Source organism: Lonchura striata, chromosome 3, assembly GCF_050655825.1.
Source record: "Lonchura striata isolate lonStrDom1 chromosome 3, ASM5065582v1, whole genome shotgun sequence".
In the NCBI taxonomy this organism is placed as follows: Eukaryota; Metazoa; Chordata; class Aves; order Passeriformes; family Estrildidae; genus Lonchura; species Lonchura striata.
The window spans coordinates 6,084,183-6,100,964 of NC_140705.1; the positions used below are offsets into that span (position 1 = coordinate 6,084,183).

General features: G+C 39.9%; 1 protein-coding gene across 2 annotated transcripts in view; it reads right to left on the minus strand.

Moving 5' to 3' along the window:
- The window catches only part of CLIC5 (CLIC family member 5), a 78,232-nt gene that overhangs the window by 29,190 nt on the left and 32,260 nt on the right, over positions 1–16,782 (minus strand). For both annotated transcript variants that reach the window (XM_021527240.3, XM_021527241.3), the window contains exons 2-4: positions 3,065–3,174; positions 2,603–2,728; positions 1,159–1,265 (exon numbers count right to left, since the gene is read on the minus strand). In XM_021527240.3, the coding sequence (XP_021382915.3) occupies positions 1,159–1,265; positions 2,603–2,728; positions 3,065–3,174 (343 nt within the window). The remainder of the gene's footprint in view (positions 1–1,158; positions 1,266–2,602; positions 2,729–3,064; positions 3,175–16,782) is intronic.

Consider the following 16,782-nt stretch of genomic DNA (forward strand, 5'->3'; position numbering starts at 1 on the left):
AACTCTTAATTTATCTTCCTTTTACAACTTCCTAGACAAGTTAGCTGAGCATCTCATTAGCATTAGACAAAAAAAACCCAAGTTTTTAGCATCACTGAGAAGCGAAGCACTGTAATTATTTCCTTCGGTTAACAACACAAAAATATTACAGAGGAGATTGTTATCTGACATAAATCATCATTTACCCATTTTTATCTCATGGGTGAGCCTTAGGCAATGAAATATAATTGCACAGATGAAGTGTGTGGCAGAGCTGGAACCTGCAAAATCTAGTGTTTTCTGAATGATGTGATATAAACCCATGGTACTCAACATGCCTTATGTCTCTGTGAAAGCCGGAATACAAGGGAGAAGGTACACCAGTGAATGACTGCAAATATTCTACTAGATCATCTCAAGGGATAGGGATGTGTAAATCCACAGCTTTATGGAGCAACAGGAGCCCAGACTCGCTGGAGTTTTGCCTCTCTGAGGTGAAAGGAATGTGGAGAAGAACAGCAATTTCATTAAGAAGACTGTGTGGGATGCATATAAATATGAATGGCATCTGGCTTCTGGGGGACTCTTCATAAACAAATGTGAAGGAAAATCTGGAGCTTACACAGTGTAATTACATTTCTTAAATTCACTTCTGTCTTTTAATTATTTTATATGAAATGTCTTGATATAACTCAGTTTATATGAGCAAATTAGCTCTAACAGCATAACATAATCATAAGAGGGCCAAGAGCCTGATGGCAAAATCTAATAAAGCATGAGTTGCTCTCACAGGTTTGAGTCCAGTCACCACACACTCCTCTGAGCAGTGCTGGGGCAGAGAAGGAGGTAGCACAGGCCACCAGTCCATTCCAGTAAGCAGTTAGGGATCCTGTTCTGGTGGGGAAACTGGGCTGCATGGAGAGGAGTCACGCCATGGCTGTTGGTAAAGAGGCTACCAAACACTCCATGGCTCTTTTATTTACTACTACAGATGTAGTTAATTCAGCTGTGGACATGTGAACTTGAGTCCTAACCAACTACCTCAAGCTGATCAGCAGCAGTGCCTGATGTCATCTGAGCAAAGTTTACAAAAAAAAAAAAAATTATGAAAGAATGGCAAAATTCTTTCACTTCTAAGCACACAAACTCCCTGGCACATTTGGCAATGGTTATACTCACCAGCATTATCCTGCTGCTTGGTGTTTTTGATGTATGCAGAAAATTTGGAAAATATATCGATTCCAGCAGTGTTTGATTCCCGATGCTTAGCAGCCAGCTTGGGGTACCTGAAAAGGCAAAAGCAGTGGGGAGAGTAACATCTTGTTACCAGCATCACAGCCATGGCTACAAATATAAATTACAAGAAGAGAGGAAAACCTCCTGTGTGAAGAACTGTAATTAACACTCATTATCTCAAAAAAAGAGTTTGGCAAGACCCTCGTAATGGTATCTGTAATCTGTCTGTGGAGGCAGGCATGTGGGGAGTTACATAGGGATGGTGTCAAGACAAAGGTAATTGCACTTTTGCTTTGTGTAACCACAGTCCAAAATCAGCCTTGAATCAGAAGGAAACATACATTTCCAGAAAGGTGCAGGGGAGTGTGGCAGCCAGATCACACCCTTAAGAATGGCAGCCGTGTCTAATCCCCTGCTCTGAAAATGTACTCCAGGATGGAACAGCAAAGGCTGTTAGGATTCACCAGGTGAAGGAACATAAATGTTCCAGTCCCTGCATTGCTTTTTATAGACATTTGGTGAAAAGGAATATATTGATTTGAAAGATAAACACAAACTAACAACTCCTACTGACTTCAGTGGTCTTGGAGCAGAGTATAGAAAATTTAAATGCCTAATCTCTTGCTTCAGGACTGGCCTATAGCTGCTGATTCACTTGGAGGTAAAATGCTCCACAAGGAACCAAGCCAAATTTGATGGATTCATAGATTCTAAGGTCCAACTCACAAGCCAACTATTTATTTTTTTCCATTATCCTTGTATTAAGTCCAAAATGTTTGAATTACTAAGACATATCTGGTAAATCTAAACCTTTCATTGGTAGCTTTTTCATCCTAAAAAAATCTGGGCCTTATTCCTAATCTGAATTAGTTTAGTTATAACTCCCAGTTATGGGCTCTTGTCATTTCTTGACTAGAATAATGAGCACTTTTCTGCCTCCCGAGCCTCTTGTCCTCTGTAATCAGTTCCCCTTCCAACCTTCCTAACACACCATACAGCTCAGAAACCTCTAGTTTTTCACTGTAAAATGCTTTTCCTGGCACAGATATTTTGTGTGGCAATTCTCAGCATCTCTTCCAAGTTATTTTTAGCTTTGCAAAATGTGGCCACCAGACCCCTACAAATTTTTTTTATTACTGGTCTCCTTAATTCTGCATACAAGGGCATCCTGAAATGTGTACAGAGAAAACATTCTGCAGTTATTAGTCACATAAGTAACCTTCACACATGGAAGTCATCTCACTGAAGCCAGCAAATTTCATAAATAAATATTACTCCTGTAAGTAAAGGTTGTAGGAAGGAGTGCTTTTTAGGAACTCCTCTTAGGACATTTTTCATTCCTAGGAAATGGAAAACTGACTAAAAAAAAAAAATCCAAAGATCTTACTTTGGAGGTGCAAGAATCTCTTCCAAGAATTCCTCAATCTTGTTAACATCTGTCTTGACTTCTCCATTAAATGTCAGGAAAGGTGGGTGGGTCCCAGGAGCCAGATTGTGCAGGTCAGCTGGCTTTCTGCAAGCAGAGAAAAAGTCATGAAATCGCTAATCTTTATGGTCGGGTAGTTGCACAGATATTTATAGTTCCTACAAAATCAGTCTGCCTTTTTTTCCTCTCCAGTAATTTGTGGTTGGAAGACTTTGAAACTACCCCAAGCACCCTGTTTAATATAAAAACATTCCACAAGTGAGAAAAAAATAAAAACAACAGCCAAACCTGAATCCCAACTATTTTGTTGTGCACCACAGGCTTTCTAGGCCACATAAAAATCTGATTTAACTTGGAGGGGTTTTTCTATAGTGCAAACACTGGGTTATACACCTATTTTCAATTAAACAAAACAATTTTTACCTTTTCAGATCAACAGTGGTGACATTGAACACAACTCCTTTGAGCCACAGGATCATGAATAGACGCTGGGAGAATGGGCAGTTCCCAATGCTTTCTCCATCTATACCAGCCTGGAGGGGGGAAAGGAAAAATGGATTTCAGATTTGTTACTCATTTACCTCCCTCAAGACAGAAAATTGGATGGTGAAAGAAAAATGAGCATTTTAAAAATAACCAGCAGTGCTTGTTATTTAATATAGTTTATCATCAACACAAGAATGGAGTTACTGTAGGATTCAGCCTTTGTCAGGAGCTCAAGGGTGCAACATGGAGCCTCTCCTGAGGACATCTCTAAGGAAATGTGTCCTTTGCTGATGGCAAGCAACATCCAGGGTGTTCTTTCAACTCTACACCTACAACTGCCTGCCTCATGGACAGGTTGGACACACTCAGGACTTTACTTCTGCTTTATTTAATTCTGTAGACTGCAGTTTATATCAGCTCAATATCTGCTTCACTGTTTTACTATCTAAAACATGTACTTTGGGGTTAAACTCAAAAACTCTGGACATTAACTTGTTCCTGTTCACATCAATAACTGCCTCAGACAGAAACAGCCAGGTCCAGACAGAAATCTCTGTCTGAATCCTCCCAAAGTTCAAGGCAGGTTTCAGCCACATTCAGTCTGTTCCTATCTCTAGTATCTAACAAATTGCCTACAAACCACTACACAACAACACAAAACTGCTAGTGTTAGCATTGAGGAGCAGCCTATTTTTTCCTCTAAAAATTTATGGTCCTTAGCCATGCAAATTCTAACTTTGAGCCTTGGAGGGATACAAATAACACCAGCAGAACTGAGCCAAAGCTGTGGCCAAGGACAACATCCTTCTACAATAATCATGCTTGTGGCCAAAGCTTTCAGGACGATAATTGTTTTGATAGATTTCCATTTTAATTTGTGGTACCATTGTGTTTAAAAGATTCTTATAATCTTGGTGAAGCAACCAACCTTCCGTTGTTGACCCACATGGATTGCATAACTGCATTTTAAGCACAGTGTGTGTCCAAAAATGGCTGATGAAAGAGCTAAGCAGATAAATACCCTTTTCCTCCGGAGACAATATTACTTATTATAATTACAATTATTATATTACTCTGTGGCTGCCATAAATTTTATCTTATTAATATTCAAGGTGTGAGGTAGCATTTCTCTGTCTTAATGAATGAATCCCTTCTTATTACTGCAGCTCTGTGAAGCATCCCAGCACAACTAGAAACATTTTGAGACACGTCCAGTTGGTACAAACTCAGGCCTTGACTGTGAAATGTTCAGCCAAAAGATTTTCTGGTGAGCATCAAGAATCTTTCTCATGTCTTGAATGCAACTTTTGACAGTTCTGGGTTTAAAAACAAATTCACACTTCCTGTCACCAAACTATGGGAAGAGTGTGAATTCAAGGCTTGGAGACAACCTGGCATGAAGTTCAGAGATGTGTAAAGAGATTTCATCTGGGTTCAGATCCAGTTTCAAGCACTCAGACTCTAGAGCTTCTTGGATATAGGGGGGAACAGTCTGTTTGCAGTTTTACTTGAAATTATAGATCTGCAATATGTCTGGCACATGGCATATGCAAGGATCAACAAACAACGTGGGTGAAAGAGTGTTAGAGCATGAGGATGAGTAGGAGAGGATGCATTTCCCATCTACCTGAGGTGTGAGTAGCCTGGATTTGCAAAATTTCATTAATTTCATCATTAGGTCTGTTCTGCAAATTTCATGGCAACAGCAACAATGTCACCATGGGAATACCAGGAACCACCATAATGCATGTCATAATTACTGTGAAGTCACATTTTCTGATTTGGATTTTGTTTGTTAAACCTTTGCCAGAAGCTTTTGACTTCTTGTCCTTCTTGAAAAGAAGCAAATGCCATGGGAGAAAGCAGTGATATGACACCAAACTTCCCCTTGATTTTTTCATCTTAGTAATAAATCACAATTTCACCTTTTTTCAGGAAAGGCACAGGGATACAATTTCCCTGCTCTCTCTCCGTTTGTTTATTCTCATGCAAAGATTAAGGGTTGCCCAGACCTGCATCTTCTTATACGTTCTCTGTCCTTCAAGGGAATGGTGAAAAACCATCTCCAAACCAGAGGACTGAAGGAAGGACAAAGCAGCTGAACCACACAACCACAGAATCAGTTGAATCACAGAATCAGCTGAATCACAGAACCACAGAATCTGCTGAGTTGGAAGGGACCCACAAGGATCACTGAGTCCAACTCTTAGCAAAGGACATCCCAAAGAGCTGCACCATGTGCCTGGAAGAATGATAATGACAAGGGAGGAACAGAAGTGATGGGTTGTGTGGGGCTAAGGGATGTAGAAGTCATAGGGAAATTCAAGAAGATGTGAAATCTGAAAGAAATAAGATTGACTTGGTGATCAAAAATAAAATTAATTGTGTAGGTCAAACGAGGGCTCCAACAGTCCCAAATGGTTGAAATTCCTTCTCAACACTTCCAAAGCAATGGGAAACATTTATTGCTAGAGACACATTGGGAATAGGCAGAGGAAACTGCAAAAACAAAAGACAAACTAAAGAAAAAGTACAGTATGATCTCTGTTCAAAGCTCTGGGATCTGGAAGCCAGGCTCATGATTTGGGTGGAGTCTGACTCATGGGTTTTGATCTCATGTGACTGGCATAACTGAAAATGCTACCACAAATCACAAGGCAAACTGGTGACAGAGGAGGGAACTGAATCAAAATCTCCCCAGCAACACAATTTATCTATTATATTCAGCTCTTTTCCTCTGGAAATTATAGGCAAAGCTCTGTTGGTTTTCTGAATCCTTTCTCATTGCTTCTAACAGCAGTCAGTAATTTAATGTTCAGCACTCAGAAAGACCAAAACCTTAGTAGGTAACAACTTCAAAGGTTTATCAGAGTTTTGAGATCCCTTGTGAAGTCTATTAACTACCAGGAGGAGATGAGAAAGAAAATTTCCTAGGCTTAGTCACTCTGAGCCTCGAAGAAAAACAGCTTTTTTAAAGCACCCAGCAGTGCCTAAATAAAAATCTGTTACATATTTGTCCAAGAGTAAGGGCTCAGAAAGGCAGGAATTAAATAATACCTTCATCAAGATCAAGAACTCAAGCAGTGGATGGAAAGAAAAGAACATATAATTGACAAGCTGGAGAACCACCATTTATCCCTGCTGTTTTTCACAAAAGCTTTCTCATACAGCTTCCCTGAAACACAGTGAAAGTGATGAAGTACTTATAAAATGGAGAAAGTTGGTGACATATGCACTCTCCCTGCCAGCAATATTGGATATTTCTGATACAGTGATTACAACTAGGGACAGTACTGACAATTCTGAATAAAAGACTGCAGCTAGGGACAGATTTGAGGCTTTGTGGGCACTAGGATCAAGGAGATAGAGTTGTTAAAGTGCACTCCCAATTGAGAAGATCCTCACCAGAACAGGAAAATTCCCATAGTGACTGTGGAAAAGTACAGTAGATTTGAGGATTAACCAGGTGAGACTCTTTGGCCAATCACTCACCTCACTGAAGTTGAACTTAGGTGCCCAAGAGAAGGTCTCCTCTGTGAGCAAGGCCAAGATGCACATCTGAAAGATTAATCTGTCCACCTTTCACTTTGACTGAATCCACTGAGTGTCTTAGTTTTGATGAGCATGGACCCCAGCAATAGAAAAGTCTGGAGTTTGTGGAGACAGAATTTCTATAGACTTATGTTTCTCCATCTTGGAAATAGCACTTTCTGCTCCCATTGCTCCCCACAAACATAATTTTATTAGTTTACCTACTCAGAATGTATGCCTTTCTACTTAGTCTCCAGCTGTTTCTGTCCTCCACACCAAGTGATGCAAGGTCCTGCCCTGGAACTCAGTGTAATAACATCAGGAAAAGCCTCCTGTCAGACCAGCTGCTTCCCTCTGAGTAATGGCAAGAATGAACAATGTGTTCTCCTTTATTAATTATAAGGTGCTCCTCCTTAAACAGTTCAGCTATTTCTAGTGAATTAATTAAACCGTAATGACATTTGTGTGCATGTGTGGGGGCTGCATGAACATGTCATTAATTAAGAAAATTTAGGTGGTTTCAGGAGGGAGAAAAAAATAGTCTCAGTGATTTTATTTTTACTTTGTGTCAAGTATTTTTGTGAAGTCATGGCAGTATCAAAAACCTCCAACCACTGCATAGCATAGCTGAACAAGGAGTTCTTCTCAAGTTCAAGCTAATACTTTGCTATAAATGAAGTAACTGGAATAAATTTTCTCCCATATTCCAAAAAATATGCCAACTGGTACATGTAATACACACAGACAACTGTATATTATTTTAACTAACATTAAGGGAGGAAAAAAAGACAAGTTCCAGTTTTTCCAAAAAAAAGAACTTCAAATACACCATCATTAATAATGACTAAGCATCTAGCTTAAAGATGGCAGCACTGGAAGGAATTGCATATGGCAAAGCACTGTGATTTTTCCAGGCAAATAATGTATTGGGTTTATCTATCCTCCCTCTTCTTTCATTTTTCACTGCATGGAGGTCACTCTGCATGTGGTCCAGGGGTCTGTTAGTCTGTGGGGTAAAGCAAGGAGGGTTTTTTTATGACATTAAAACACATTTCTTTTCAAAAGGATTTTAACAAGTTAACAAAAACAAGCAGGATAATTCACCTCAATGTTTCACAGTAAGGATTAAGGAGAGATTTGATTTCATCATCCCTACAATCAAACTCATGGTTCACATTACACGTGATTACATCCTCTCTATTTTAAAACTGGGAAAGCTCCTGCCTTTTGACACTTACTCTCCTTACGCTCAGAACCCAAAGGGGATGTGAAAATCCTATTGGAAATGCAAAGCAGGCCAGGAAATATCCTATTTATTGTGCAATTAAGAAAAAAAAATCTGTCATAGTAATTATACCACACACAATAGCAAAAATCTCCATTGTAGGGAAAAAAACATGGGTTGCAACATGAGATCAGACATGCCAAGGTATTGCTTTAGTAAGGTTTTTTTGGGGTTTTTTTCCATTTTCTTGTCCTTTTTTTTTTCCTTCCCAACTTCTTATCCAAATGCAAGAGCCAGTGAGATTTTTGGAATGCCACCAACCAAGATACAAGCTAAGAACTGTACATTCATAGAGCAGCAGTGGTAGGTCTTAGGTAAGAAGTAAATCTTGTCTCACAAGCCCTGTGCATCTCAAGACACTCTTGTTGACTGTGGCTCTGATTCAGGAAAGCATTTAAGCCTGTGCTGAAATTCATCCCAATTCAGAGGAAGTATATGCTTGACTTTAAGCATGTTCTTAAGTCCTGTTGACTTCAATAAGACTTAAGCACATACTTAAGTACTTTCCTGATCAGGGGCCTATGACAACAATAATAAATTTGCTATGCAGCATTTCAACTTCATTGGACTTTTCCTGAGATTTCATTTTCCTAGGAGAAGCTGTGGGCAGCAGCCTTCCAGAGGGCAAGATGGAGCAGGAAAATATTCCTAAGCACATACACGTGGAAATGGACCATGTGCATATTTGTCAAATATAAATAGAGCACTTGCCTGAAGGGCTGTCAGGGTAGTAACAAAACAAAAAGGAAGTGGTGAGACTCTTTAGTTTGGCATTACATCCAGGCATATATTTCAGATGCACATAAGCTGAACTGGTCTGTGCTGCTGGCCAGTTTGGAGGAGCTGGCTTCTCCCACTGGGTTCCAAGTGAGCAGCACGTCAGCAGGGCTGAGCATCTCCAAGGAGCTGTCACTGAACTCTCAGATCTCTGCAGCTTTGGAAGAGATGCATTTGTACTCTTGAGACTTTCAGGAGATGGAACTGCAGGTTGGAGTCCCCCATGGGCATCATGCAGTTAGGACAAATGACAAATATTATCTGTAGGTTTGGTAAATCATATAAACTTTCTATATCCATGTGAGGGGCAGCATGGGCAGGAAGGGATCAGTCCTATAGGTTGGCTTCTTCCAAAGAATCCTTTCATGATGGCTTGGGATATTCAGAGCTAAAGATCAGATTTATCTGCTACATCAGCTGAGGCCCTGGTAGCAGAACAGCTGCAGGCACAGGGATCAACCTGCACAAATAGGTCTCAGTTGCTTCCAGGGCTTTGTTGGAGCCACTGGCCACCGCATTTGCTCTTGCATGAAATAATTTTTGCTCTGAAATAAACCTTGTGATGTCTGAGAACTCCAATCAGTCATGTGCAGTTTAGATTTAAAAAACTACAGACTAGACATGGGTGAATGGTCTGATCACATGGAAAGGATTCCATGCTATTCCATCACCTCTTCTGCTTTCTTCTAAAGTTCCATGACTTGACAAATATCACTAGAGTAGAAGAGCACAGACTAGTTTGACACCCTGGGACATGATATTATTTGTATTTGTAGATCTGTTACTTCACTTTGCATGTGGTCAATTTAATGAGAATTTAATATTAGAAAATCAGAGGTAGTGGGAATTATAACAAAACTTCCTACACCAAATATACACAAATATATATATATATAAAGTTTGGTACCAAAATATTTTTTCCAAGAAACCATATTCCAGCCTGCTCTGCTGTGAGGAATTTCTGAACACCAAACTGACTTTCAGGGGGTTATATATAAGGGAAAAGCTTCCAAAAGAGTAAGAATCATTAACACCAGCAGTATTGTAGAAAGAAACCACATAGAGCATGTATTTATATTTTTTTAATGTCAGCAAAATACAAGCTAAAGAATGGGTGCTAAATGCAGGCTGCCATTTTCAGAGTGGCTAACAGTTTTAGATCTTGTGAGACAATTTGAAGGCAGCTGACTTCTCACAAGTATCAACTCTCTACAGTTGGCAAATCATGCCACAAAATTAAGCTTGCTCAAAATGAAAAGCTGATTTTAAAAGCCTCAGTAAGAGGGAAGTATCACTGACTGTGAGTTTCTTGAGCAACTACACAAAAAATTCAGTGTTCAAAAATAAAATCTCCATTGGAAGAATACTCTTTGAGGAGCTCACTTGGAATTTGACAAATACCTGATGGAGATGCACGGAACCTTTGGCCAGATCATCCTGGGGAATACGCCTGAAGCTGTGGTCTTTGGCCAGCCCCCAAGGACGGGAAAGGTGCTGGGACCACACAAAGCTGGGAGGTCACAACATGCAGCTCAGCAGGACTCTCGGGGTTCCTGGCTGCCCAGCAGCCCACCCAGCAGCCAAAATTTCCTTCTAAAATTGCTATTGCAGTTTCCCTCCTCACAGAAAACCCACCACAGCCTCTGTTTAGAAATACTGTGAATGTTTTAAAATGGGTTTTTTAGACTTAGCACAATTTAGAGCAAAAATCTTGAAATTCTTCATAACCAAAAATTGCCGTTCTTATCATAGCTCTTGATAGCAGATTGTACACAAAGTTCCTGTGTTTCAGAATATAGTGGACTGAAAATACAGGTGTTTCATTCTTGGCTTGATGAACAAACAACAATCATCCATTATACTTCTTCCTGAGCCTTTTCCCATTTAATAAAGCAACTGTGCTCCCACCACTCACCAGAATCCTGGCAAAGGGTCCTGGGTACCCACATCAGCCAGTGGATGCAACCTCAGAAAACAGCTTTTAAAAGCTTTGCATTTTAGGGACCCATCAATAATTCATTCTGAGTGAGACACCACAGAAACAAAAAAAGAATGCAAGAAATGTCAGATATACAAGTTTAACCTATAGAAAGATACCAGAACAACTGAGTAACAGTAATTCACAAGTTAATGTGTAAATCTAAAGTTGATAAGAAAAGATAATATGGACATATCAGGAACAAATAACATGAATTAGCCCAAGTAAGTTTTGTTCTCTGCCAGGTTCCCCAGCACTTTGGGTAGGAAAAAAGAAGCAGGTACCTAGAGCTGACCTCTGTAAGGTTTATCACATCAAATCCAGACCATATTTTCATTAACAAAATACGGGGAAAAGGCGTTCATGAAACTTCTGCAAAGCGCTTGTACAAGTAGTTGAAAAAATACTTATGGAGCAGCAATAATCAAGTTTTCTGTTAGCGCATAAACACATAACAAACAGAGGTTCCATAAAGGTCTGTGACAAGATGAGTCATATTTGATGTTTCCATTAGCAAAATGGAGGAAGGAACAAACAGAACCTTACAAAATTTCCTGACAACAACAAGCACAGAGAGGTTACTGGGATTCCCCAGGAGAGGAGTAGACTCAAAATGATGCTAAGAAGTTGGAACAAAGTGTCTGAAACCAATTAAGTGAAATTCAGCAAAATAAACTGCAAGGTGTTAGATGTGAGAAAAACAAAATGTAATGTACAAAATGCAGGATGGGGAATAGCTGGGGAGGGCAAAGTGAAGGAGGTTTTACGTAAATCACGACGTGAATCATCAGCCTGTGCCTCTACAGGAAACAGCAACAAGATAATGAGATGTACATGTGTTGTTCTACTACAACATAACAGTCTCCTCAAGCATGCATAAGACTGCTTCCCAAAGAGGATGATGATCCATTGTTGTTCGTGCCCACAGAGAATGGGATTAAGTATTTTGCTCAATTTACAACAATAAAGATTTAGGAGGGGAAAAAAGCTAGTGTAATTATAGGACTAATGAAACACAAAGCAGGCTTTCTAAGGAGGTTGTGTAATCTGCATCTAGTGGAGGCTTTGAAGAAACCAAAAGAAGCTGTTAAAACTGGTCGTGATTTATTTCATCCTGCTGCAGAGCAAAGAGGCAGCAGAGAATGTTTTAAAAACCCTTTTTAACAGTGTACATTAGTGATTCTGACAATAAAGCTGCTCCTGCTGCCAATGCTGGATGCTTGGTGGCACAGACTTTTGTCACCCTCCACCCTGCACAGGATGAAGTCTGACCCCAGTGAAATCAATGGCAATTTTGCCTGTGACTTTGACAGTACCAGAATTACACTCAGAGGTTTCATGGCCAGAGGGGACAATTATCATAATATTTCCTGATCTTTTGCATCATACAAACATAGATTTTGCTCAGCCTGTAGCTAGCATTTTGTGGCTGAAATATAACATATGTTTTGGAAGGGTTTTTGGGAGAGCCACAGGCCTCAGATAGAGTGGTAGTAAAATCCCCTCTAGCGTTGTCTGTCTGCATTGCAGGGAGCAGCTCTCACTCCCAAGGAAGTCAGCATCCCATTTCTGGGGTTTTCCAAAAGGTACCTAACTTGTCACATCAGTTATACATGCAATCTTTTTTTCTTATCTATCAGTTGCACGTGGGTTCAAGTACTGGAAGGAACCTTAGTGATAGGATTTGGGGAGTCAGGACACACCAGTATTTAGAAAATTGTCATGATTTTAGTAAAATTCAATAGAGATGCTGAAGCATCAGCTGCTGTTGACTGTTTTGGATACAATTGTGTATCTCATAGGAGAAGTAAGGGCTTTGAACAAGAAAGTCGCAAATCCTGTAATTAAGACAAATAGACTTAGAATCATAGCAGTTCCGGTTGGATTGGACCTTAAAGATCATCTATTTCCAACCCCTCTGCCGTGAGCAGGGACACCTTCCACCAGACCAGGTGGCTCCAAGCCCCATTTACCCTGGCCTTGGACACTTCCAGGAGTGGGGAATTCACAACTTCTCTGGGCAGCCTGTGCCAGGGCCTCACAACCCTCACCAGGAAGAATTTCTTCTTGATAACCAATCTAAATCTGCTCTCTTTCAGTTTGAAGCCATCTCCCCTTGTCCTTTTACTCCAGGCTCTTGTAAATATTTTCTCTCCATCTTTCTCGTTGGCTCCCTTCAGGTACTGGAAGGATCTTGTCCTACAAGATATTGATACCAGTGCCTGTTCATGCTCTGCATATCCATAATGCAGCTCTTTCATTTTGGAAGCTTAAGCCTGCAGGATATTGTTAGGGTTTTTACCTTTAGGTGCCTGTTGGAAAGGATGGATAAATATAATTGCCTGGCAAAAGATTCACAATAGTACAGCCAGGATGAAAACAATCCTCCCTACTGGCTGGACAATACCCTTACCTACAGATAGGTCCAATAGTCAAATGAACTGTTTTCTCTCACACCCCAAAATGTATGGTTCATCCCACACCTGTAACCCTCCCCTGAAACATCAAGTGTCTGTGACCCCATTGGCCCAAGTCTTGTTCCCGCCCACCTTGAAGCCCCCTGATAAGGGGTCTCCAAGGGGTCAGACGCCCTCTTGGAACTTCCCCTCTCTTGGATCTTTCCCCCTCTTAGAACTTCCACCCTCTCCTAGAGCATCCTCTCTACCCCTTGTCTCTCCCCTCCCCCATCCCCTCAGCCCTTGCCATGTGCTGCATCTGGCAGCTCCAAGCAAGACTTTTCTCCATCCCCAATAAACCTGATATCCCAAGAGCAGCCTGCAGAGATCTCTCATCTCCATTCATCAACGCTGTCCTGGAGCCCAGCGTTCCCTACAGGTGCCCAACCATTAATGGGTTACATTCTAATGGAGTAGGTGGTGGATGTCCCATCCCTGGAAACATTCAAGGCTGGACAAGGCTCTCAGCAAACTGATCTAGTTAAAGATGTTCCTGTTTACTGGAGGAGAATCAGACTAGATGACATTTAAAATGTCCCTTCCAAATCATAATATTCTGTGATTCAGTGATAATGTACTTTATCTAATTCTATAATAGTCAGTATTCACTCAAAATATTCCCACTACATTTTCCACTCAATTCAGTGAAAGCAGAGTCATACTTTGGATTAACTAGTTTCTTCCTAATAAATGATTAAAACCACAAGTGCTCTGAAGAAAGAATTTGTGAATAACTCTTATTTAGCTATTCACAAAGGACCAATTTTAATATTTTCAGATATTGATTATTCTATATCCTGAGAGTTAATTAGATACCAAAAAAAAAAAAAAATTCCCCCGAGGAAGCTGCAGAAAATAAAATGAGAGATAGATCAGTGCCAAAAGGTGTCATAGGCACTGCAATTCTAGCCAAATTATTCCTGTTTCTAGTGGAGATCAGGTGCAAATCAGGTGTTTCTCCAAAACCAGATCTCTTCAGAGTTCCCATTACAGTACCAGAATCCCGCATGCATTTTTTTCTTGTAAGAATTATATCTGGCACATCTGGAATCTGGATTTCTGTTTAAAATCTCTGAGCCAGGGGTAGTAATCTGGCCACACAGCATATTCTGCAAATGTTGGTGAATAGCAGCCAAATTTCCATGCCTCTAAGCAGTGTATCAGACTAACAAATAATAACAGCAGCCAGGTGCTGAAAGTCAACGCTGAACCTGAAATAAGATCCAGGGCTGAATTATTTATTGAAATTCCATGACTTTATTTGCAGTCTTAGGAAAGAGAGTCACTTGCAGGCACTGCAAATAAAGGTCTGGATGGTGGGTGTTGCTGATAATGGCATTTACCATATCAGCTGATCCTATAAAGCGTCCTCAGGGGTCTTGTTTTGTACCATATTAACATATAAACCGTATCATAAAAATACAGTTCCTCAGTGACTCTGAATGGGTTAAAAGAGCAATTGGCAGCCCTCAGGAGGTGTCCCAGAGTGGGCAGGACCTTCCTCTCTCCTTTTGCATCTCCAAAGTTCACAGCCCTGCGGAGGGCAGGGGAAGCTCCATCCCGAGGTGATTCTGACTCCCACTGAAAGCAGAGCAAACTGTGCTGCAAAGCACCAGCAAACCCCAGCCCAAAGCAGTTTTTGGTTTGATGTCTGCACCTCGGTGTGACTTCCAAGCACAACCCTCGATCACTCCAAAAAACTAATTGTCAATACAATATTACTGGTATTTGAACCAAGTCTTAATGCCTTGAGAATAAAAATGCCTTATAAATAAAGTTTCTGGTTTTCAGCTACTCACAGAGAAATAATTACAGGGTTCAGTATTGAGGGGATTTTTTTTTACTTTTCATATTTTGTTCCTTGCTGTATTTGTTCATCTGATCATCTACACAGACACGCAGTCATATTTAGCCATTAGAGGGGTGTTGCACTACAAGGCAGACTTTTCTGATGTCACTCCCTCTGAAAGTTTCATTAAACAAGAAACAGAGAGCAAGTTCTGAGTTACTATGTGGAAATACCTGCAGTGAAAGCAAGAGTCTAAGCCATACACACAAGCAGCAAGTAAATGTTCCTTGGGACCCACCTAAAAGCAAAACAATTTGTGTGTTCAGTATCAAACAATGGAGAAAATAAACAGTGGTGCTTTCCAAAAACTACTGAGAAATTTTGAATAAGTGTGTGTATTAGCAAAAGTAGAATTTACAAATATTTTTCTGCAGTATGGGCTTCTGAATTTAATGCATGATAAATATTGTAAGCAGAAAAGAACAGATCAATGAGAGAAGTCTGGAACACATTTCTTGTTTGCTCAGTATCCCAATACAGGATGATTTCTTAAATTACTTTGCTTGTACTGTTTGAGCCAGTTTGAAATGCTTTAAAAAGAAACTGTTTTGCTCATTTTCTGAAAACAAATTTTTACCTAATACTCAGAGTGATTTTCCTCTGATTTCATTGTATCCTGTTATACAGCATGAAAAACAAAAACAACCAAACCCAAAACCAAAGTTTAATTAAGTTTAATTCAATGCTATACATCAAAATAATCAATTGTACTTTACCTAGCACCTCTTCACCTCTTACTGTCCATTTGTTTCAGGGATCCTTGATGATGCTGTCAATTCCAAATACCTTTTTTTTATTATTATTATTCATATCACTCCTAAGTCTTTTTTGCCCCAAGTGGAGCACCCTCCAAAAAGTTCAGCAGTGACTCCAGCATGGCTGTACATTAGAACTCTTCTCCAGCCTGTTCTTTCCTCTCACAGCTTTCCCAGAAGCAATCAGTAGCCATCTTCCAAAAATGTCTCTTGCTTGCACTCTTCCCCCCGCAAGAAAATAATCACTTTGTTGATTTTATTTCATTTTATGCTACTCACCTTTCAGCCATACTCCCCATTCCCTGGCTTCACCACAGTTTGGTGACAGCAACCCTGACATCTGTCCCCAGCTCCCATCCTTTTCTCTGGCTCTCCATTCTGCTTCTCTGCCATTGTCACCCAGCTGCTTTATTCAAATTAAACAAATCCTTTTTGATATGGTGGAAATGGAGTGTGACACAAGGGTCGTGCTCTCTAAATCTTCTCATCCATTTATTGTTAAGTTCACAAGAAGGTGCCATCTTCTCTGGAGACAATGCAGGTAATTGAGAAACCAGAATTTGGCAAGAGAATTTCTGAATATTTTCTATGCATTTGTGTACAGCTGGGCCTAATTTCCTCAAATACCTGAATAAGATCTGAAAAATAAGCTAGTTTTTTTTAATCTTTACTTACAATTCTCTCTAAAGTGGAGATTTTTTTTTTCCTATTATTGTAAAATGTCAAGCACACACGGGTGGTCTTCAAAAAATAACAAGTAAGAAAAATCCTATAATTTCACACTTCCAATGAAAAGCTAAACATCTGTTAGTACAAAAATCTCTCTTTCTGGCAGAATGGCACAAGGTGATTAGTACTAATGCTGCACGCAGTTTCAAAGATCCTGCATATGGCTTAAAATAAATGTTAAATAAATATTCAAATAATCTTTAATAAGTTAAAAACTTGGTGCCCAGAATGAAAGAGATGTCATGGGACTAATTATAACTTTATAAATATTATACTATTTATATAACTTTATAGA